This window comes from Phocoena sinus, chromosome 3, assembly GCF_008692025.1.
Source record: "Phocoena sinus isolate mPhoSin1 chromosome 3, mPhoSin1.pri, whole genome shotgun sequence".
NCBI classification, from domain to species: domain Eukaryota; kingdom Metazoa; phylum Chordata; class Mammalia; order Artiodactyla; family Phocoenidae; genus Phocoena; species Phocoena sinus.
In genome coordinates this window covers 162,339,129-162,362,776 of record NC_045765.1, presented here as the reverse complement: position 1 = coordinate 162,362,776, position 23,648 = coordinate 162,339,129, and the positions used below count along the sequence as shown (strand labels likewise).

The window sequence follows — 23,648 nt, the reverse complement described above, 5'->3', positions numbered from 1 at the left end:
CACAAGCACACCCCGTTCACCCAGCACCCAGTCTTCCTGACCTTCATTGCCCTCGCCCCACCCCCAGAGAGGTCAACCCCATTATTAGAGGCCCTCATAGAGCAGCATACTTCCATTTCAATGGTATTTACTGCAGTTTGTAACTACACCTTCATTTGTATAATGATTTAATTATACAAATTATTTAATGATCTGTAAATATAGGAACGTATGTCCCCAGCACTTAACACAGAACCTGTTACATAAAGGTTTGTTGAAGAAATAATAGCTGAGTACCAGGAAAAGAGTTTTGATTGTTCTAGCATGATGTACTGCACCAACAGACCATGATGTAGGAAAACTCTCAAATTCCCTGGGACCTTCCAATCTCCCACCCACAACATACACTCAATTATTGTACCTCTATTTCCTCTTTGTATTTCAGAAGAGGTGCCTCCATGATATGTCTTAACTTAAAAGTTTCATTCCCCACATCTAGACTGTGCCCAGTGAGAGCAGTTATCCTTTCCCAGTGCCTTTCCATCATGGCCTTACTGGCCATGCGCTCCAGCAGGGGACAACACTCGCTGAAATCATCAATGGTCTTCTTCAGATCCAAAAAAGCCTGCCAGTCCTTCAAGGCCCGGGGCAGCTTCCGACACCTGCGAAGAAAAGCCAACATGAAAGTTCATTCGAATATAAGCCTGGAATGTCTCCAATCCAAGACTGTCTGCTAGCATTTCCATCAAAAACAGTCACCTCAAATACCCATCACATTGTTAAATCTCATGACTCAGCGGATAGCTGTTAATATAACACACTTTTACATTGCAGAAATTTGCTCCTCCCAACCAGGAATGACTTTTTTCAATTTCCTCATAAAAATTAGGTAAAAGGCATTATTTTAAAGAATAGAGGTGCTTCCCAATTCAATTCCATTCTCCAAACATGTTTTGAGACCCTACCAAGTACAAAGCACAGCAGAGTGTTTCAGGCTGTCAACTGAAAAGTACAACAAATGATCCTCCATTTTGGGGGGGCGGTTTAACACTTCAAGGATGTAGAAATATCGCAGGGCTCTTGCTTTTATTCCAAATAAATCATCTAACATAAACTTCAAATGTTGGTAAGTGTAATATAAATAGAGATCAGCTCTCTCTAAGATGCAGGAAAGCCCTTGGCAAGATTCATCCAGGTTTAAAGGATGTGCTTGTCTCACCAGGCACACACAGGGGTAATTAATAAATCGCATTTGACAAGGGTGATGTCAGTGGACAACAGCAATGAAGCATGATGTGCTTTCGAAGCATCTGGGTGAAAAAAGAACCCTGACAGCCTATCAAAGAAGAAAGTATTTGAGGTTCAATAGCTCTGGGCATGATAAACATTAATTTCTCACCTGTTCTGGAACTCTGAAAGTTCACTGTTGATTTTTTCAATATTTACTTCTGACCACAGAATATCGTGATAGCTATTTACAGTTTCTATGACACTGTTGTACAGAGCGTATATTTTCTGTAGAAGATTTAGTTGCTTCTTGATTTCGAGAAGCTGAGGATACTGTGTGACTGGCAGACCAAAAAGCTCCTCTCCTCCAGTATAGGTGATATATTTCCGATAGATATTATCAAATTGATTCTAATAAAAATACAAGTGAAAACTCATCAAAAAGGATTTACATGTGAATAAACATGCAAATGAAAAAAAAAGATTGGCCAATAAGCAAACATGTATGATCTCTGAGCACACGTAAATGAGAACTAAATGAGTACAATTAATTACATAGAAACCAATGTTAACCATACCAAATCACAGTCTTTAAAAGGTAAGTACATACTATATTCCACAATGGGCTTCTCTATATTAAGCAGAAAAAAAGTATGTGTTTAAAAGGCATTGAGGTTTTGGTTATATAGAAAGTCAAAGAAACTAAAAAGATCACCTGAAATATGATAAGTCTATCACTGGCTTCCTGGGGTCTCAAGCCGCTAGCCATTGGACCATTCTGACACGAAAAGTTAAAATAAACATAAAATAAAATGAAGCAAATGCATACAAATTTCATGAGCACTATGTATTTGAATATCAAATTTTGTTTACATGCATGTCACATACAGGATAGGAAACTTACTTTTTATTTGTAAAAAAGGACTCAGGAAAGTAACTCATTTGGAAATATTTTCAAGGCCAAAAAAAAGCCAAGTTGAGGTCACAGCTTTCATATGTCAAGAAATTTTGAAAATTAAAAATATGTGCTATTAATTTATCAGGTGACATGAAGGTAAATAACTATTCTGTAAGAAGCACAAACAGTGTCTGGTTTGAACTAGAACACTAATGCCACATGACACACAGAGTTCACCACTCTAATATCTATTTGTAAAATGACCTGTAATGTTAACATTCCAATCAGGTTTTCTTACATTAGACCACCTTCAATAACTGGATTTCTGTGCTTCTTCATCCATGAAGTTGGTTCATGAATCCCATCTCCTAATTTCATTTACTTTGTGGTTTGGCGTGTTACCAGTTAATAAGTACAAGTTTTACCCTATACTCTACACATTTCCCTTCTGTAGCACATTGTAATTGGCTGGAAATGGGTCTCCTTAAGCAACATATTCCCAGCAGAAGATTTTGCATGAAAACTTATGTGTGTGTGATTAAAATATGGACTCAATCTGTCTTGTCCACTTTTGCGTCTTCAGCACCAAGGGCAGTTCTACAGTATTTGCAGAACTAATGAATACTGTGTGAAGGATGATCATGACAACTATAAGTGAATAATATTTATCTACACAAATCTAGAAAAGCCAGCAAAATAACTTCAGTATGAAACCAATGGTATAATATAAAGAGCACTTTTAAATTTCCATTTACTGTTGAAATTATTCTGGATGAATTCTAAGGGGAAAGGATTGTGAAAGGGAAAGATCTTTGCTCTTGTGAAAATAAATTTTCCATTCCTAGGGAATTTCATTAAATCTGACAAACTGTGTGGGCCAAAAGGTTCATTCGGTTTTTTCCGTAAGATGGCTCTAGTTGTCTTTAACTGCATTCGAAACAGTTTTGTTAGATTGTATTGTGACAGCTCTCATATCATTTAAAAACAGATATCAAAATTGGTGAATTTTTGTGTAGCCATTTTAATATTGAAGATGGAAGAAAAAAAGTAACATTTTCAGCATATTATGCTTTATTATTTCAAGAAAGGTAAAAACGCAACTGAAATGCACAAAAAGATTTGTGCAGTGTATGGAGAAGGTGCTGTGACTGATCGAGCGTGTCAAAAGTGGTTTGCGAAGTTTCGTGCTGGAGATTTCTCCCTGGACGACGCTCCACGGTCTGGTAGACCAGTTGAAGCGGATAGTGATCAAATCAAAACAATAGTTGAGAAAAATCAACATTATACCACGCGGGAGATAGCCGACACACTAAAAATATCCAAATCAAGCTCTGAAAATCATTCGCACCAGCTTGGTTATGTTCATCACTTTGACGTTTGGGTCCCACATAAGTTAAGTGAAAAAAACCTTCTTGACCATATTTCCACGTGCAATTCTCTATTGAAACGTAATGAAAACACTCCGTTTTTAAAACAAATTGTGACAGGCGATAAAAAGTGGATACTGTACAACAATGTGGAACAGAAGAGATCGTGGGACAAGCGAAAAGAACCATCGCCAACCCCACCTAAGGCCAGTCTTCATCCAAAGAAGGTGATGTTGTGTGTATGGTGGGATTGGAAGGGAGTCCTCTATTATAAGCTCCTTCCAGAAAACCAAACGATTCATTCCAACAAGTACTGCTCCCAATTAGACCAACTGAAAGCGGCACTCAACGAAAAGTGTCCAGAATTAGTCAACAGAAAACGCATAATCTTCCATCAGGATAACTCAAGATCACATGTATCTTTGATGACCAGGCAAAACCTATTACAGCTTGGCTGGGAAGTTCTGATTCATCCACCTTATTCACCAGACATTGAACCTTCGGATTTCCATTTATTTCACTCTTTACAAAATTCTCTTAATGAAAAAATATTTCAATTCCCTGGAAGACTGTAAAAGGCACCTGGAACATTTCTTTGTTCAAAAAGATAAAAAGTTTTGGGAAGATGGAATTATGAAGTTGCCTGAAAAATGGCAGAAGGTAGTGGAACAAAAGGATGAATACGTTGTTCAATAAAGTTCTTGGTGAAAATGAAAAATGTGTCTTTATTTTTACCTAAAAAACCGAAGGCACTTTTTGGCCCACCCAATATTATCTTTAAACAACTACATTTTGCATGCTGTAGTCACTCTTCTCCCAAAATACACAGAGAAAGCTAGAGTTGTACCAAATCGTAGTCCAGGTAGAACTGGTGACAGTCTTGGAGGAAGACCTCCACGGTACTAATAAGCTCTTTCCTGAAACTGGGCTGCAGTGAGACTAATTCATTCTGCACTTCACTGGCACGTGCCAGAAGCTTCTCCCAAGTGTAACGCAGAGTATCCACTTTGTCCATCTCTTCCTTTGCTATCAGAAGCCCATATTTGTTAAGCAGGGCATAGGATTCCTAGACAAAAGAAGAAAAATTTAATTTCTGCCAGTCAGGTGCATAAATGTATGCACAGTCATTTTTTTAAAGCATTAGAATGGAAAAGATCCACATGACAGGGAAACTGCCCAGAGAGTTCTAGTTACTCTACTTGCAAACTTGGAAAAGCTTAAGTGAGGAACTGAGCCACTTAGCTTCAGTTTCCTCATCTGTAAAACAGGAAGATTCCCTGGCTGCTTCACAGGATTTTCGTGAATATCAAAAAATATATCAATTTAAATGCACTTTGAAAACTATAAATCATTATACAAATAAAAGGTATTTTTACTTAGGCCCCTAAATTGTATTTGAAGACGACAAAATTAAATCGAGTAAATGAAAAACATAAAACAATTTAACTGCTAATTTTAGAATAACAAAATGAATCAGAGTTTTAACTCTATCCTATTTCACTTTGTTGGTAAAAGGTTCCAACAGTAAGACTTAAGAGGGCATTCTTGAATCAGAGCCTAAGCCAAGTTATTGCCCTCAGGGCACAAAATCCTGGACTATTCCCTTGTCTAGAAGATTAAAATAAGGCAAAGTTTGGTTTTCATGAGAAAGGATTTTTCCTAAATATCCCTGGCCTCTTCTCCCACCATTACTCTTCCCCAAAGACATAGAATGAATACCTGATTGTTGATTTGGGGAAAAGATTGTTGATTTGGGCAAGCATAGACCAGTGCCTCTCTTCCTCTTCCCTCTTTCTCCTTGAAGGCATGCCTCCAGTCTGCACCCCAGTACCAATCAAATCAACAAAGCAACACAGAGACCTGCAGCTTTCCAATGCTGCCTTTGATGGACGAGTAAGTACAATTCTGGGACTTAGTGCTCACAAGGCCATAGTGTGTGTGAACAGGGTGGGGAAATGGGGAAAGTAAGATACAATGGGAATATGGGAGCTGAACACTAAATCAGGTCTTCCAAATAAGTTCTATCAGTACTAAAGATTGCATCTTGAGCTTGACTACTTGACAACAGTTTGTCTTAACTCTCACATCAGGAGGAAAGGCTTGGCAATTGCTGGACCTCCTCTTCAAACCCTTTCTCCAAACTCCCCTGGTCCAAGTAACGGGTCTTTGCCTTGATGTTTCAATTCCAAAGAAGAACACAATGGACCACGTGATTTCCCTGACCCAACACAGTAAAGGGGCAAACCTTCAGTCATCTCTGCCATTTTCATGGTAATTTGAAATTTTTCAAAATTCAAAGAGACGTGCACACAATATGAGACAAGAGTATGATCCTGACCATCAGAGTTTAAGTCCAGACACTTAAGTTATGGTGTGATGAAAAGATAATGTTTTTATAACTGGAATTGTTCTAATGCTACAGTTAAACTAGTCTCATTTAAAAGAATATAGTAACCCATTCCTGATAAAGCGTTTGCGTCTAGAAAAGATAGTATGATAAAAACAAAAGTAACGTGCAACATTAATCAAACTATGTGATTTCTTTGACCCTCAGTTTCCTTGTTTGTAAGTGGAGTGTTGTAGGAAGGATTAAACGAGTTAATACAGAGTAAACCCATGAATGGACACTGTCAGTGCCCCATCCAGGTCCTGTTAATCAGCTGGTTATTTGCAACCCAGATTGTTGGGTGTGTTGACTATAGGAATCAAGCTGCTTTCTTCCCTTGAAAATGGTCCTCAGCTGATAGGAACCTCCTCATGAGGAAATAATGGCCAATGACCAACTGATTTGGGGGAATAAAAACAGTCCCCCTTGTCTCAAAATGGGGCCAACTCTGTGGTACAATTCATGTTCCAGAACACTCCCTGTGGGATCAGGCCGAAGTTAGTCTACAGCTAAGATCACACCCTGGCTTAGCTTCCTCCCACCCCCAACCTCATCCTTTTCTGTTTCGTTCACTCTACTTCTCCCATGAGCACTCATCAATAAATCACTTACACAGAAATCCTCATCTCAGGCTCTGCTCTTCAACACCTTAAATGCTGTGTAAAGTACTAGAACTGCCCATACGAGGCACCCTATAGGTTAGGTATCATTACTGAAATCGTTGTTCTTGGGTTTAGCGTCCATTTGTAATTCCAGTCCAGATCTGGTCAATAGTTCATCTAATAGAGCCCAACATATGGAGGTATTTCTATAGAACGAGTGATTATCAGTTACCTCAATGGGTCCCACTTGAAAGTCAATGGAGATTTGCTGCTCCCTAATTTCCTTCAGTGCCACCATAGCAATTCGAACATCATCTAGGTCTTTAATTGGGCGATTCAGTTTCTTACTGAATTCTTCAACAAGTGTAAAAATGTTTTCCATCTCACTTCTGTATTTTTTGTTACAGTGACGGCCAATGACAACCATCCAGGCCTTCGTCTCAGCGGTCAAGGTGAACTTCAAGTCAGCTGTAAAACGCACATGTCCACCGTTCAGTTTGAAAAACTAGAACCAGTATAAGGAGACCCAGTGTAACGGTTTACCAACAGTAAATACTTTGCAGCTGATAGCCCTCTAACACATGAAAAAGCAAACTGGAAAAAAATTAGTTTTTCCCAATCATTATATATCCATTCATGTCATAAAGCCTATTTGCAACAATTCAAAACACATTCCAAAATGCGGAAAAAAAAAAAAAAAAACAGTACCTATCGAAACTGTCGGAGATAAGCCTCAAATCTTTGTTATTGTTATTTATTAAAGAAAGGGTACATTTTAATTCCAAATATGACAGACTCATCCCTTACCTGAATTAGCATTTATTTTCAAGATTTAGCAGCAGACTGTTCAAAATAGTCCAGAATAAATAATTACGCAGAAGGGAATTAAAAACAAATCTACAAGTTGGTCTTAAAGCTTGAGGCCAATAAAAGGAGAGTCAATCTTTAAGATAGCTAGAATTCTCTGGAATACTAATCTAGGTAAAGAGACAGAGTAATACGTTGAATTTTTATGACTGTCTGAAAGAAAATGAACCAACCTGTGTACAGAGCAATGGTACCCGCACAGATATACTCAGGCTCAGTGTTAATTTCTTGCTCTAGTTTTTGGAAATAGAGAATCTGGGATTCAAATTCAGAAAGCAAGGGGTTTTTCATAATAAATGTCACAATGGTTTCTTCTTTCTCCTTTTGCCAAATGTGATCGTAGCGTTTGAAGCAGTCAGTGGATGCAATAACTTCCTAGAATACAAATAACGTATTTGTGTAGAGAAAGAAGAATCAGAAACGGTATCATGATATATATGAACATTTGCCAGTTGCTGGTGGTTCCCATGGATTTATTAAAATGTTTAATTAGTGAACCGTGTGACTAGTTGAAAATGCCACAGGACTGGAACTGGATACAATAGTGTAAATAGTAACCTGGGACTAGTAACAATGTAACTGGTACCATCCTAGCCAAAAAGAGAGGGGAACAGTTTTCTCAGGAAAAAAAAAAAGAGAGCGAGAGAGAGAGAGTCCATAAAATCTCTTGTGAACCAGGCCCTATTGATTGGAGCTGGACCTTAGGTCAAAAACACAGCTCAAATCATGCCACAGAGAGGGTGATGCTATGGGGGAAAAAAATACCCTGAGGTCACTTTTTCCCATTGCACAAACTCCTCCAAGACTCTCATTGGTGAAATCTACTGGAAGTCTCAATGGAAACCCATTGACTTGTTCCCTAAGGTGAGAGCGTGGAGATTAGATCTAGAGGGACAAATAGAATATATCCAGCATCAAGCCCCATTGAAAGATTGCATGGAATCACACAAAATGTATAAATATATTAGGTAAGGACTGACATCCATACAACATTAAATCTTCCCATGTGTTTCCAAATCTTCTCACCTCTTTTTCTTTAATTCCTTGTTAAGTTTTAGAGAACTCTTCATAAAGACCCTACAAACTTCTCATTATGTACGCTCCTAGGTATTTTTCAATGATGTTATCGTAAAAAGGATCTTTTTTCCACTACCCTTATAACTGTATGGATGGCATATAAGTTTTTTAAAAAACTGTTTTTTTAACAAATGGTCTGCTTTGTTACAAAGTGTGCTTCTGTAAGATGAATTGGCTTTCTTGCAACTGGCAAATAAGGAATGATGTCAATATAACAGGAAGGTCACATTATCAAATGCTGTTTTTCCTAACACTTCATTTTGTACCCACTAAAGCAGCAAACCAAAGAGGGGCACAATGCTTTTTGTCTCTTCTTTCTTTTGGGTTAATTTGTTCTCCACTTTGTTTTGAGAATGTTCTTTGCACAGTTAGACCTGATCTCTGTAAATTTTATATTTGCCTCCATAACTCAGTATTTTCAACTGTTTCTTACACCTTGTTACAACTTCTACCAAGTTTCTTTTACCTTTTGATAGTATGTAAAGTTCTATACTGACTACGGCGTTGTTAAACAGGTTAATATTTTACTATGATGGTTATTGGTTTTGATATTACTCTGGTTACAGAAGTTCCTAGGTTGTGTGTGTCTATCTCAACCTCTTTTTTCGCATAAGCCCTATTAGATGTGCAACTTTGCAAAACTGGCTTTTCAGGAACATGTTTATTGCATTACAGCAGAAATGCCTATAGTTACCTTTCAACTGACTACTAACTTAACTCTTCTTGGGCCATATGTATTTTTTAGATTAGCGCTTTTGGATTTACTTGATAGATAATCATATCATCTCCAAATAATTAAAATTTGTCTCCTCATTTCTAATGTTTATACCTCCTGGTAGTCAACTTTTTCTATTGGCTTACATTATAATTTCAGAGTTACATCTGCATGAGAAAAAAAAATTTCAACTGAGATAGAGAGAAAAGTGGCATTATTTGAAAGAACAGAGCATTACCAACAGCATTCTAAATGGTCTGATTATTTTAAGTAAATTTCACCAACCCGAACCAAGCCAAGCAGTAGGTTTACTCTAGCTCCCCACATGCAGCTAAAGATGCCCCTTGAAACCTCAGGATTAATGAGTGTTGACACTTCATACCCACTAAAATGCAGAAAGCTAAGCCTGCCCCTGCTTGTCCCAGCTACTCCTGATGCCCTGGCACGGGCTGAGATGTTGACATGCACACCCAGAATGCACTGCAACAGCATCTAGACATATTCACAAATGTATGATGGTTTGGAGAACGAATTACAGATTATCAAAGATCCCTGAATATGGGTAAAATTCCAGAATCCTGAGCTCTTTCAACACCCAAGGGTTTATAATATTAAGAACGTACCTGGGACTTCCCTGGTGGCACAGTGGTTAAGAATCCGCCTGCCAATGCAGGGGACATGGGTTTGAGCCCTGGTCTGGGAAGACCCACATGCCACGATCAACTAGGCCCTTGTGCCACAACTACTGAGCCTGAGCTCTAGAGCCCGCGAGCCACAACTACTGAAGCCTGCAAGCCACAACTACTGAGCCTGGGTGCCACAACTACTGAGCCTGTGCTCTAGAGCCCACGAGCCACAAGTACTGAGCCTGTGTGCCACAGCTACTGAAGCCCACAAGCCTAGAGCCCATGCTCCGCAACAAGAGAAGCCACGGCAATGAGAAGGCCGTGCACCGCAACGAAGAGTAGCCCCCGCTCGCCACAACTAGAGAGAAAGCCCGTGCGCAGCAACAAAGACACAACGCAGCCTGAATAAATAAATAAATAAATAGATAGATAGATTTAAAAAAAAAAAAGAACATACCCTAACTAAATAAGTTTTAGACTCTCATTTATTTTATCTGAGTCAATCTTTATTAAACTGGAACTTTTGAAAGCAGAGGTAACCTAAAGTCTAAAGGAAAAATTACTTGAACTACGTATGTAGGGCTGATCTACTTAAGTTATTTTAATTGCCATGGTTATTTTGATTGTTTGGTCCAGCTCATCTTTTCAAGCCAGGCAGTGTTATAAGTTGATGGCCAAACTATGGATGTGCTGAATGTAGGTCAGGTTTGTATTCTGATCCAACCAGTTATTGTAAGAGGAAAGGGGCTGGGGTCAGAGGATTTTCTGTGGTCGAGGAAGGGTCAGTCACAGAAAATTCAGAAGGGTCTATGGCTGTGGAGAGCCACGTCTAGCACTATGACCAAGTGTGCATACAGTCTTCCAGAAACAATCTGGCCATCCTATCAATCTGGATAAAGTCCTTCAAGTTATTCTAAGTGCCAACCCTTTCTATTATCTTAAGGAAGACTGTACTAAGATCTGTACATTTCCTTCACATAGTATAAAGGCAAATGCAACAACAATGACACAGGCATAAGTACCTTGTTGCCTGCAGTACATTAATTTCAACTACTCTGTCTTACCCTTAGATTTTCATAACAGTGGCTGCTTATATTGAAAGAAAGTAATGGACTTTATTATTGATCTATTTTATTGTATTTTCCATGATTACTGAGACATTTGAAAGCATACTTGAATGTTTATTATCATCATAGAATACTCTACTTACCTTTATCGTTTAGTACAGAGCTTGATAAACTAAGCACTAGACAAATATTTGTTAAATTGAATTATGTGAACGCAGTCCCTAGGGCAAAATTAAGTACAAGACCTTCAAGATATTAAGAAGGAAAATTGAAAATGCATAAATGCAAAAGCTTCCAGTTCCCTCAGGAATACATTAAAATTAAACTTAATATTTCCACACATGGTTACAGTAAAGGCAGCTTTTCAAAACACTTTCAAACAAGTGAAACTCATTCTATCAAAACTGAGTAATAGAAAAGATATATTTACTGAGTGACAACTGTTCCCTCAACAATGAGAAACAGTTTTAAAGAGTCAGCAGGTCTTAGTGCCAATGTGAATATTTTCTTTTAAGTAGAAACTGACACCAGGATTTTGAGTCTTTTTAACCACAAAGACAGATTTGCCTGAACAGAAAAGGGAAAGGTGAGAGAAGAGCAGTTTGGAAGAAAAAATTAACCTGAATTTACATCCATGTCCAGTACAAGTACATGCTGAAAATATTTTCGAAATTCTCAGTATTATCTTATTTCCATGATATACATACATGTATATACAATATATATAAATTTTCATCTATTTTATAAGATTTGCCCAACTACAGAAACACAAAAACTGAGTGTAAACTTATTCTATTTCAAATGATTCAAGTCAGTTCCAGCATCACTGACTCTTTGAAGGTGAACTGCAGCAACAGTCTGACCTGGGGTTTGAGACATCTTGAATTTTTTAACAGACTTATCTGTACTACATAAATACATAAAAAGTTTAAAGGCATTAAACAGAAGACAATATAAAACACAGAAATAATAATTGTCTTTCACCTTGCAATCTAGAATGAAAAATCTTGAGTTAAACAAACATTTGCTGAGCACGTACGAGATTCCATAAGCTGCTCACTGAAGGTACAGTGTGTGAGACCCAGGCTACGTGAAGGACAAGCTTAAATGTTCAACTTCAATCTTGCTGTAAAGCAAAAGACCCTGGCTGCAGATCCTCTTGGCATACCTTTTTGGTGGAGTTGATGATTGTGCTAAGCACAGAGACTAATTTTAGAATCTCTTTGTTGTCAGAAACATTCTTATAATAGTTCCTGTTTTGCACAGGAATGGGTAAGTTCACCGATGCTATCTCAAAGGTATCTAAAAGCAAAAAAAAAAAGAGAGAGAGAAAGAAACATTTATATCAACAGTATATAGAACATGCTTTAAAAAGATGAGTGAATTTCTGTAATGGTAAAGTAAGGACCTCTGAAAAAATCTTCTTTATAAAAGCAATTGAAAACACTGGGCAAATTTGTCAATAATAATTTTTTCAGGACTCTGGACATTAACCAAAGCTTGCAACAATTCAAGGAATTGTTTATTCGAGAAATACTTTGAAATTTGAGTAACAACAATGAGTTTTGTCACTGTTTTGTTAATTGGTTCTACATACGCTGCCCCTTGCTGGCTATGCGGCAGCCTCGAGAAACAGGAGCTTTGCAATGACCGTGGCTGTGAAAACCACAGCCAGCAGCAGGCCACATTCACCAGAGGGACCAGCCTGGGCTTGAGGCTCCTCAAGAAGCCCCACAGAATTGTCCCTACTTGACTTGTCTGGAAGCTCCCTAGGCAAGCCCCATTCCAAGAGGTTACCTTCATTTGACCTGACTCAGAACCCACTGACAGAAAATCCCTATCCCCAAGGTGTTTGTCAAAAAACAATGAGAACAAAACAGAAGCAGACTCATAGATACAGAGAACAAACTAGTCCTTGCCAGAGGGAGGGGAAAGGAGGATGGGCAAAACCAATAAAGGGGATTAAGAAGTCCAGTTATAAAATAAATCAGTCACAGGATGTAGTGTACAATACAGGGAATATAGTCAATAATACTGTAATAACTTTGCATGGTGATAGATGGTAATTAGATTCATAGTGGTGATCATTTCATAATGTCTAAAAATACCAAGTCACTATGTTGAAGTACATAAGTCACTTACTTATGAAGTAAGTCAACTATACTACAATTAAAAAAAAAAAAACATCAGTGACATGTAACTTCACAGCTGTCTGAGGCAATGATATCTGTTGGGGCAATGGAAAGGGTGGCCAAAACAGTTAAAGATCTGGGGAATGAGATGTCCACAGAAGGCCTTGTAGGGCCCTGACATATTCCTGGGGTTCTAGAAGGTCATGCGTATGTACAGAGCTGTGCACGTGCCCAGGAAAGACCTAAAAATGTCCCAATCTTTCATGCTGGCTCATGAATTGAGGTCTTGCACAAATAGTAAATAAAGGCCAGAGCAGTGCTGAAAACTTTCTGAGCTTTCAGGGTGCTCCAGTGCACACACAAACTCCCTAGGCAAAGCATGGAAGCCTTACTGGTTCAAAGCATTAAAGGAAATCTCTGTGCAATCATAGTTAACTGCTAAACTAACCAAGCACAGACTATAGTGGTGCAGTCCACAGGGAAGACAAGTTTTACAGAATTGGTCCAGGAAAGTCAATATAAAACAGTAATAACCACCACAACAACAGACCCTGGGAGAAAGAATCAGATTTGCCATATTATACTCTTTAACATATCAAGTTTTAAACAAGAATTAAAATTGCGAGACATGCAAAGATACAGGAAAGTCATGCCCACCCACAGGAACAAAAACAGCCAATAGAAATATACATGAGAAAGCCCACTATTGGAATTACTAGACGAAAAGAAATTTTTATTGACGTACAGTTGATTGACAAGATTCTGTTAGATTCAGGTGTACAACATAGTGACTCGAATTTTTTATAGGTTGTACTCCATTTAAAGTTATTATAAAATACTGGCTATACTCCCTGTGCTGTATATTTCCTTGTAGCTTATTTATTTACTTATTTTATACACTGTAGTTTGTATCTCTTAATCCCATACCCTTATCTTTTCCCTTCCTCCCTTCCCTCTCCCCACTGGTCACCTCAAGTTTGTTCTCTATATCTGTAAATCTGTTTCTGTTTTGCTATATTCTTTCCTCTGTTTTATTTTTTAGATTCCACATATAAGTGATAACATAGAGCATTTGTCTTTCTCTGTCTGACTTAATTCACTAACATAATACCCTCCAGGTCCATCCATCTTGTTGCAAATGGCAAAATTTCATTCTTTTTTATGGTTGAGTAATAGCCCATTGTATGTATGTATCACAGCTTCTTAATCCAATTGTCTGTTGATGGGCACTTGGACTGCTTCCTAGCTACTGTAAATCATGCTGCTATAAACACTGGGGTGTGTATATTTTTCGAATTACTGTTTTCATTTTTCCAGATATATACTCAGGAGTGGAAATGCTGAATCATATGGTAGTTCTATTTTTAGTTTTTTTGAGGAACCTCCATACTGTTCTCCACAGTGGCTGTACCAATTTACATTCCCACCAACAGTGCAAGTGGGTTCCCTTTTCTCCACATCTGTGCCAACATTTGTTATTTATGTTCTTTTTAATGATGGTCATTTTGACGGGTGTGAGGTGATATCTCATTGTGGTTTTAATTCGCATTTCTCTGATGAGTAGCGATGTTGAGCATCTTTTCATGTGCCTGCTGGCCATCTGTATGTCTTCTTTGGGAAAATGTCTATTCAGGTCTTCTGTCCATTTTTCAAACAGGTTGTTTGTTTTTTGATATTGAGTTGTATGAGCTGTTTATATAGTTTTGATATTAACCCCTTATTGGTCGTATCATTTGCAAATATTTCCTCCCATTCAGTAGATTATCTTTTCATTTTGTTGATGGTTTCCTTTGCTGTGCAAAAGCTTTCTCACACCATGTACAAAAATAAACTCAAAATGGATTAAAGACCTACAAGTAAGACTGGAAACCATAAAACTAGAAGAAAACATAAGCAGAACACTCTAACATAAATCATAGCAATATTTTTTTATTTGTCTCCTAATGCAAAGGAAACAAAAGCAAAAATAAACAAATGGGACCTAATTAAACTTAGAGAAGAATTTAAAATCAGCTATTAAAATATGTTCAAGGAGCTACAGAAAACCCTATCTGAAGAATTAAAGTACAAGAAGTATGTCTCAAAAAATAGAGAATATCAATAATGATATAGAAATGTAGAAGAGAATCAAATACAAATTCTAAAGTTGAAAAAAACAATAAATGAAATGAATATTCACTTGCAAGGCTCAACAAATTTTAGCTTGTAGAAGAAAGAATCAGTGACCTTGAAGTTAAGTTTCTTAAAACCTAGAAAGCTAGGTTACTGATTTGAGATATTTCTTCTTTTTTAGTATCAGTGTTTAAGACTATAAATTTCCCTCTAAGCACTGTTTTAACTGCATTTCATAAGTTTTGGCATTTTGTGTTTTCCTTTGCATTTATCCTAAAACTATTTCCTAATTCCCTTTGTGATTTCTTCTTTGACTCATTGGTTACTTAGGAGTATATTGTTTAATTTTCATGTATTAGTGAATTTCCCAAATCTCCTATCACTGATTTTTAATTTTATTTCACTGTGGTTGGAGGAGATACTTTGTATTATTTCCGTTTTTTTTAATTTCATTTCAATAGTCTCCAGATTGACTTACAGATTCAGCACATCCCAAAAATCACAAATCTTTTTTATAGAAATTAACAGGCTGATGATTTCAAAATTCATACAGAAATAAAAGAGATCCAGAATATTCGAAAACAATCTTGAAAAAGAAGAAAAATGTTGGAAGACTCACACTCCTGACTTCAAAATTTACTTCAAAGCTATAGTAATCAAGACAGTGGGGTTCTGGAATAAGGATAGACATAAGATCAATGGAATAAAATCCAGAGTACAGAAATAAATGCTTACATTTGCACTTGTGGTTAACTGATTTTCAACAGGGGTCTCAAGAAAATTCAATTGGGAAAAAATAGTCTTTGCAACAAATGGTGCTAGGACAACTGAATACCCACAGGCAAAAGAATAAATTTGGACCCCTACTTCACTCAAAATGCACCATAGACCTAAATATAAGAGCTAAAAATATAAAATGTTTAAAGAAAACATAAGAGTAAACATTCATGACCTTAAGTTAAGCAACAGTTTCTTAAATACACAATCAAAAGCACCAAAAGAAAAAGAAGCTAAGCTGGACTGAATCAAAATTAAAACTTTTATACTTCAAAAGATACCATTAAGAAAATGAAAAAACAGGGCTTCGCTGGTGGCGCAGTGGTTGAGAGTCCACCTGCCGATGCAGGGGACACGGGTTCGTGCCCCAGTCCAGGAAGATCCCACATGCCACAAAGCGGCCGGGCCCATGAGCCACGGCTGCTGAGCCTGTGCGTCCGGAGCCTGTGCTCCGCAATGGGAGAGGCCACAACAGTGAGAGGCCCACGTACCACAAAAAAAAAAAAAAAAGAGAGTGAAAAAGCAACCCACAGAATGTAAGAAAATATTTCAAATTACATATTTACATATCTGGTAAGGGATTTGTATTCAGAATATATAAACAACTCAATAAAAAGACAAATAGTCCAATTATTAAAAACTTGGGCAAAGAACAGACATTTCTCCAAACAAGATATATAAACGGAAAAAAAAATAAGAAAAGCTACACATACAGACATGAAAAGATGTTCAATATCATTGGTCTTTATGGAAATGCAAATCAAAACTGCAGGGAGATACCACTTCACACACACTAGAATGGCTATAATCAAAAGGCAGACAACAACAACTGTTGGTGAGGATACAAGGAAAAAAAAAAAGAGAGAGAGAGAGACCTTCATACACTGCTGGTAGGAAGGTAAAATGGTCTAATTGTTTTGGACAACAGTTTGGCATTTCCTCAAAATGTTAAGCATAAGTTGCCATATGATTCAGGGCATGACTATCATACCCAAGAGAAATGAAAATATATGTCCACGCAGAAACTTTACACAAATGTTCATAGCATTATCTATTATTAACAGTCCAAAAGTGCAAACAACCCAAATGTTTATCAGCTGATGAATGGATAAAATGTAGTATATCCATACAATGGACTATTATTCCACAATAAAAAGAAATGATATGTGCTACAACATAGTTAGAACTTGAAAGTTAGTTACAAAAGACCACATGTAGCATGATTCCATTTATATGAAACGTTCAGAATAGGCAAATCCATAAAGACGGAAAGTAGATTAATGGTTGCCAGGGGCTGGGGGAAGGGAATGAGAAATGACTGCTAATAGGTACAGGCTTTCTTTTGGAGGTGATGAAAATGTTCTAAAATTAGATAGTGGTGATGGTTGTACAACTCTGAATATACTAAAAACCACTGAATTGTACACTTTAAAAGGGTGAATTTTATGTTATGTAAATTATATCTCAAAGCTGTTATTTATAAAAGGTGCAGCTTATTTCTTTCTTTAACTCTTTTGTCATGACAAAAATATATGTCTAATTTTCCATTAAACATTTTTCCTCTCAATTTAAGATATAATTCATGATTGAACATATTTCGAGTTTAGAAAATTCTGAATTTTAAGCTATTCTAGGAAGTTAAGCAATGTTTCCAAACAATATCAAAATTGAAATTAACACAGTAATATAGATTTTTAGCTTAAATAAATAATATTGTAAGTTGTGGATAAAGTTGTTGTGAGCTGTCTTTAGCCTCCTCAGTAACAGACTATTTTAAAGAGGAACTTGTTTTAGTTTCTGCCTTGTGGTTAGTTCTCAGGGGATATGAGCACTAATTGAAAATTACACACGCCCTGTTTGCATGGTTGCTTTAAAAGAAGTTTGTAGGACTAAACTGCATTTATCATATATCATTAGCAACTTGGATGTCATATGCTACCTAATACTACAGAATATAAATGAAAACCATAAGATCTACAGCAAAAATCACAGCATGTTAGCAAAACAGGACATATAATGGCTCAAAATACAAAATAGCTCTTAAACGTCAGGAAATGTTCATTGTGATGATGACAAGTTTCTCTTTAAACTGTGAAACTAAAATCCTACTTGTCCCCTAGTATGTCTTGTGAGATACCCATTTAAAATACACTATTCATGGGGCTTCCCTGGTGGCGCAGTTGTTGAGAGTCTGCCTGCCGATGCAGGGGACGCGGGTTTGTGCCCCGGTCCGGGAGGATCCCACATGCCGCGAAGTGGCTGGGCCCGTGAGCCGTGGCTGCTGGGCCTGTGCGTCCGGAGCCTGTGCTCCACGGTGGGAGAGGCCACAGCAGTGATAGGCCCGCGTACCGCAAAAAAAAAAAAAATACACTATTCATGATGGTGATATTAAAATACATGGATCTTCATATTTTATAAACTAGAAATTGGCTCATAGATTAATATTCCTATCTAATCTGATTTGAGAATTGCATGGAGGGAAAATACCTTTTAGCTCAATATATTTTGATTTATAATGACTAGTTAGAAAGAACTAAAAGAACATTTACCCTGAGGTTCGTTTTCTCCCATTTCAACATCAGAATCGCCGTCTTCGTTACTCGGCAAAGCAGCCATTTTTCTTTCATGCATCTTTTTCTACAGTGGAAAAGGACATATTTCAGTCATATGACCTTGAAACATAATAAACCATGCCACCAATCATAAGATTCATTTCAATCATATGAAATGATTTCCTCATCCCACACCCACCTTGGACAATAGCTCACTGTTCCACTGTCTAACCCCCTTGGTGACAGTGACGATGCACTCCACGGCTTTGTTCAGCGTCTGCTGTATGTCTTCTAGGGCTGGGGCCATGGTGATGTTGGGAATGGCCAGAGTGATGCTTGCCCGGAAAATGGGCAGAACGTTCTGCTTCATTTTAGAGGTACTGTTACTGTCTGAGTTAACACAAAACAGGGAGGATTTAATCTTTTTGATTTAAAATGTATTAACTTAGTTAATAAATTTTTAATTTATTTCATTTTTAACCAGAAAAATTAAAGCACCTAGAACAATACATAATAGGTATATCATTGGACAATACTGTATGTATTTGTTGAATGAATGAAAGAATGAATGAATAAAAACTAATGGAGGATCTAGTTTTGCTCAATGTAACAGAGCAGTGCGGTGGAACCCAAGCCATTTTCTGCTGATTACAATCTATGGGTACACTCTCCATAAAGGAAACCCACTGCCTGGAGTCAGATTTAATTATATAAACTCTTGCCTAAAAGGGCGCGGTTAAAGAGTAGAGAAGAAATAAAGTGTAATTTACCATTTACACCATACCCGAGGGGCTTTTAAAGTTGGATATAGGTATAGGTGTCTAAATATGTATATGTGTGTGCGTGTTAACTCTATATATACAGTTGGAAATACCTGTAATATATAAAGTTGGGGAAGACGTGACAATATTCAGCATATCAACAGTTGATAAGTTCTAATATTATCCCCATGTCAAAGGAAAGAACTATCCTCCATTCCGAAGTAAAATAAAACATAATAAGCCATGCCACCAATCAAAAAATTATTTTAATGTTTCCACTTTTATTCATCCACTTTTAATTAAATATTAGAGATGTTTTCCCTTAAATGCCAATATGCAAAATAAATTAAAAGATTTTGTTATCCTATTGTTTTTTCAATTTTAATTAATTACTGTTACTTTATTTTTTATATCTTTTTAATTTAAAATTTAATTTCAGAATGTCTCTAAATCTGATGGATTTTTGTGGCCCCTCTGGGAAATGCAACACCTATTTCTGAATGGTGCCGAGGAGAGATGGCTGTACTGAGAATGAAGAAATCAGTTGGAAAGTACTAAATTGACGCGAAAATAGTAAAAACAATTTCTGCTTTGGAGATCATGGCATTAATAAGATCTTTCTCTCTTTATAAGACTGGCTAATAATCTAATAATTTAACAATGAAATTATCTTTCTGGATATCTTCTTTTTAAAGTACGTATTTTTTTCTTTCACTAATTAAAATAATTCATTTCACACGTTTTCACCTTATTACAGAAAAGATTAAACGTAATGCTGATTATGATGTTATTAACAAGAGCTAAGCGACGCTAAGCTAATTACTTAACCTCCCTGGACTCAGTCTTAAATGAGTGGAATGATAGTGTCTACATCATAGAATTGTTGGGATAATCCAAGTTCATAATATTGAAACTTACAAGGAGGCGCTCAAGAAATGGTGGGGGTTTTTATTATTTAAATTTAACAGGAACACACACACACACACACACACAACCAGCAACCAGACTTGGCCAGCCAGGAGGCAAATGGTGTGGGATCATTACCCCGGAAGCTGGTCATGTGGGAGGAATGAATGCGCTTGCGAACGGCCTCTAGCGTGTTCCTGGTAACTTTCAGCAGAGCACCCAGGTTCTGGTGATTGAAGTGAGAGAGCAACTCGTGGGCTCCTTCCTGTAACACCTCGGTCTCTTTCTTCTTTCTGGCGACTGTCGTCAAAGGCAGGAGGCCCACCCCAGCATTAAGAGAAGATGTCAAGGTGTCGGAATGTCCTTCTTCTCTTTTTGCTGTTACACAGTGAGAGAAATTGAAAGAGATGGGAACGGGGAAAGAGAGAAAGAGACAGACAGAAAACCATCTACTGCAGTTAAAGAGAAGAAAATTAAGATAAATTACATGCAAGTTGAATAATACTCAAAGGTCACACTTCTTATGAAATGAGGCCATCAAAGGATAGGGAGACGAACTCAGGGCACCAGGCAGTCTGAGGAGGCCTCTCCTCCTCGATGTGCGGAAACAGGAGGAGAGGCAGGAGCTGTGGCCACAAAAGAACGACAGGGCCTGGGCGCCTGGGTGCTCGTTCTCTGGGTTCTCTCTTCCACCAATAACCATAAACCCTTGGGGAACAGCGACCGTCCTCAGCCTCTCAGTGTCCTCCTCTGTCCTGCAAGCCCTATGCTCTGGTGTAGACGTACCTCAGTGGGGATTCCAATCCATAAACCATCCTACTCTACTGATAGTGAAAAAACATACCTTTAGACCTAAATGCAAAGAGAGCTAACAAGGGCCAATGCAAAGTACATGCTTGTAGAGTCGAACAAAAAGTAATGGGAATGAATGACATGGCATCATTAAAATGTGCTCTGAATCATAATTTCAGATTTATAAATGTGCTTATAAAATTGGGAGGGTCTTTTTAGAGTGTGAAATTCATTGCCATGTAGAAAATTAAATTTTAATTTTCAATAATGTCCTAGAAAAACAAGACCCTCCCATTACCCTCTGTCTTACCCGAAATTTCATTTTTTGAATCAGTACTATTCATATTGGATGCTTTCTCTCTGTCTTCCTTAGATGAAACTTCCACATCCAGCAATATATTTATTAGCTCATTGACTGCTTCCTCCACTAATGAGCTTTTAAAGTGTAGTATCTGAGCACCATTTACACAAAGGTCCTATTAAAAAAAAAATAAAAATTAGCACCATGTCATATTTGTTTAACTAGCTCTTGAGGGCACATAGGTTCAGCCTCCAGATGAGATCTTGGTCCCCAACAATGCTTGGCCATGCCTCTCACACTAACCCAGGCCAGGCATCCTGTAAAGGAATGTGTTAAAGACAAGAGAACCAACTGGATCATAGATGGACCAAAATTACACTTACTTCTCCAGCAGTGGAGGAAATAACTCCAAAAGTCATGAACTGCCTCTCTTCCCATGAAGTATCCTTCATTTCACATAAATCTGCTCTAGCCAGCCTTCCTTCTCTCTTCACCTTTGCCAACAGTCCATCATCAACCCCTAATTAATTTCAGATATCCCCCTGCCTCCAACTGGATTACGCATTTCTCAAGAATGAGATTTAACAAATATAAACGAATATACTGGAGCACTTTAATCAAGACAGACAGACAGAGAGATAGTCAGTGATTTACCACCTGGTTGGAAAACAAGCCCATAAAGCAATAGACTGTGAGTAGGTCATAGTCTCCAGCTCCTTCCCAAGTTCCACCATGATTCATCTCAAGATTCTCTAATGTGCTCATGGACCCTCCACTCCAAGCATTAACTTCATGGTTCATTTACCTCCTCATTACCCATGACATTCACCTCCATTCCACTGCTGTAGGGCATATGGCATTTTGATATCATTAAAACAGGAAGATTCTGATGTGTTCTGAAACTATTAAACTTCTTTACCATCAAATAAAGTATAAAATAACTCCCAGCTCAGAACTTCACTTAACTAATAATCACCATCCTTAGCCTACAGACAGTTATGAAAAAGATGCAGGTCAGAAGTTGGGTAAGGGAGGGAATAGAGTTAGCGCCGTCCAGCAACAAGTACAGTAACAAGTATAGACTCTGGCACCAAACTACCTGGATTCAAATCCTAGCTCTGTGTGATTCTGGAAAATCTCGGGCCTTGATTCCCACTTCTGTAAAATGCTGATTATGGTAGAACCTACCTCAGATTGTTGTGAGAATTCCAAAAGGCAATGTATGTAAAATGATAAGAGCAGTGCCTGCCACAAAGTAAGTACCCAAGAAGTGTTTGTTATTATTATTGATCAGCAAATCACATACAAACACAGGAGGACGTTTGTTTGCAAAGCTTGCTTACCTCATTCCATATAAACAATGAACTAACTCCCTGTTCTCTGAGAGATTGCTAACATTTTTTAAAGCCTTCATCTTAAATCCTCTGACTCTACACACCCTCCCCTAAGGACATGATTTCCCACGTGGATCATTCCTTTGCCAACAGCCTTTACTGCATCACCTGTTTCCACAGCCCTACCCAGGAGAAGCCCAACCCAAATGAACCAGGGCATCTACCCTCTCCACTTGCACACAGAGGTCATGGCAAGGCAGGTGTTGGTCCTGGAAATTCATGGTCCCCAAACTCAGGCAGGCCCCTAATGCTACCCAGGGATCATTCTACATGACTCCAGTCATATTTCGCTACCAGGCCCCATAACTGCTGTGTCCTCAAATTCTTGCGTCCTCAAATCCTTACACCATCCTCCCTCATCGTCCTCAGATAATAACCTTGATTTCTACAGCACAAAGCAAATGGAGGCCACAACATGGCCCTGACCCCATGCCCTTATCCAGAAGACAAATCAGCCTCCATCATTAACCCCTTTTCCTCCTTTGTCAGTGAATGCAACGTTTGTTCTTCTATTTAAGAATACATAGGGACTTCCTTGGTGGTGCAGTGGTTAAGAATCCACCTGCCAATGCAGGGGACACGGATTCAAGCCCTGGTCCGGGAAGATCCCACATGCCGCGGAGCAACTAAGTCTGTGCGACACAACTGCTGAGCCTGAGCTCTAGAGCCTGCAAGCCACAACTACTGAGCCCACGCACCTAGAGCCCGTGCTCCACAAGAGAAGCTACCGTAATGAGAAGTCCGCGCACTGCAAAGAAGAGTAGCTCCCACTGGCCGTAACTAGAGAAAGCCCACGCACAGCAATGAAGACCCAATGCAGCCAAAAATTAATTAATTTTTAAAAAAGAATACATAATCACACAATCTAAGTCACACTTTGCTGCTTCGCCAGAGACTATGCTTACCAACCATTCCCTTTTTCCTTCTCTACTTGATTTTCCCCCTCAGCATATGAACATACTCAATGAACTTCAACTCAACATCTTTCTACCATAAGAAGCTTCTGCCTCGGGGCCTTTTCACTTGCTGTTCCCTCTGCCTGGAATGTTTTTCCCCAAAGATATTCACATGGCTTGCTCCCTCACTTCCTATGTTCAGATGTAATCACAT

General features: G+C 38.1%; 1 protein-coding gene across 13 annotated transcripts in view; it reads right to left on the bottom strand.

Moving 5' to 3' along the window:
* The window catches only part of DNAH5 (dynein axonemal heavy chain 5), a 262,069-nt gene that overhangs the window by 149,814 nt on the left and 88,607 nt on the right, over positions 1-23,648 (bottom strand). For all 13 annotated transcript variants that reach the window (XR_004349093.1, XR_004349091.1, XR_004349092.1 and 10 more), the window contains exons 18-28: positions 21,154-21,319; positions 20,190-20,429; positions 18,584-18,774; positions 18,382-18,469; positions 11,980-12,113; positions 7,500-7,701; positions 6,692-6,927; positions 4,319-4,537; positions 1,922-1,984; positions 1,379-1,617; positions 401-641 (exon numbers count right to left, since the gene is read on the bottom strand). Coding sequence is in view for 10 of the 13 variants with exons in the window: in XM_032625870.1 (XP_032481761.1) it covers positions 401-641; positions 1,379-1,617; positions 1,922-1,984; positions 4,319-4,537; positions 6,692-6,927; positions 7,500-7,701; positions 11,980-12,113; positions 18,382-18,469; positions 18,584-18,774; positions 20,190-20,429; positions 21,154-21,319 (2,019 nt within the window). In the remaining 3 variants the exon portion in view is untranslated. The remainder of the gene's footprint in view (positions 1-400; positions 642-1,378; positions 1,618-1,921; positions 1,985-4,318; positions 4,538-6,691; positions 6,928-7,499; positions 7,702-11,979; positions 12,114-18,381; positions 18,470-18,583; positions 18,775-20,189; positions 20,430-21,153; positions 21,320-23,648) is intronic.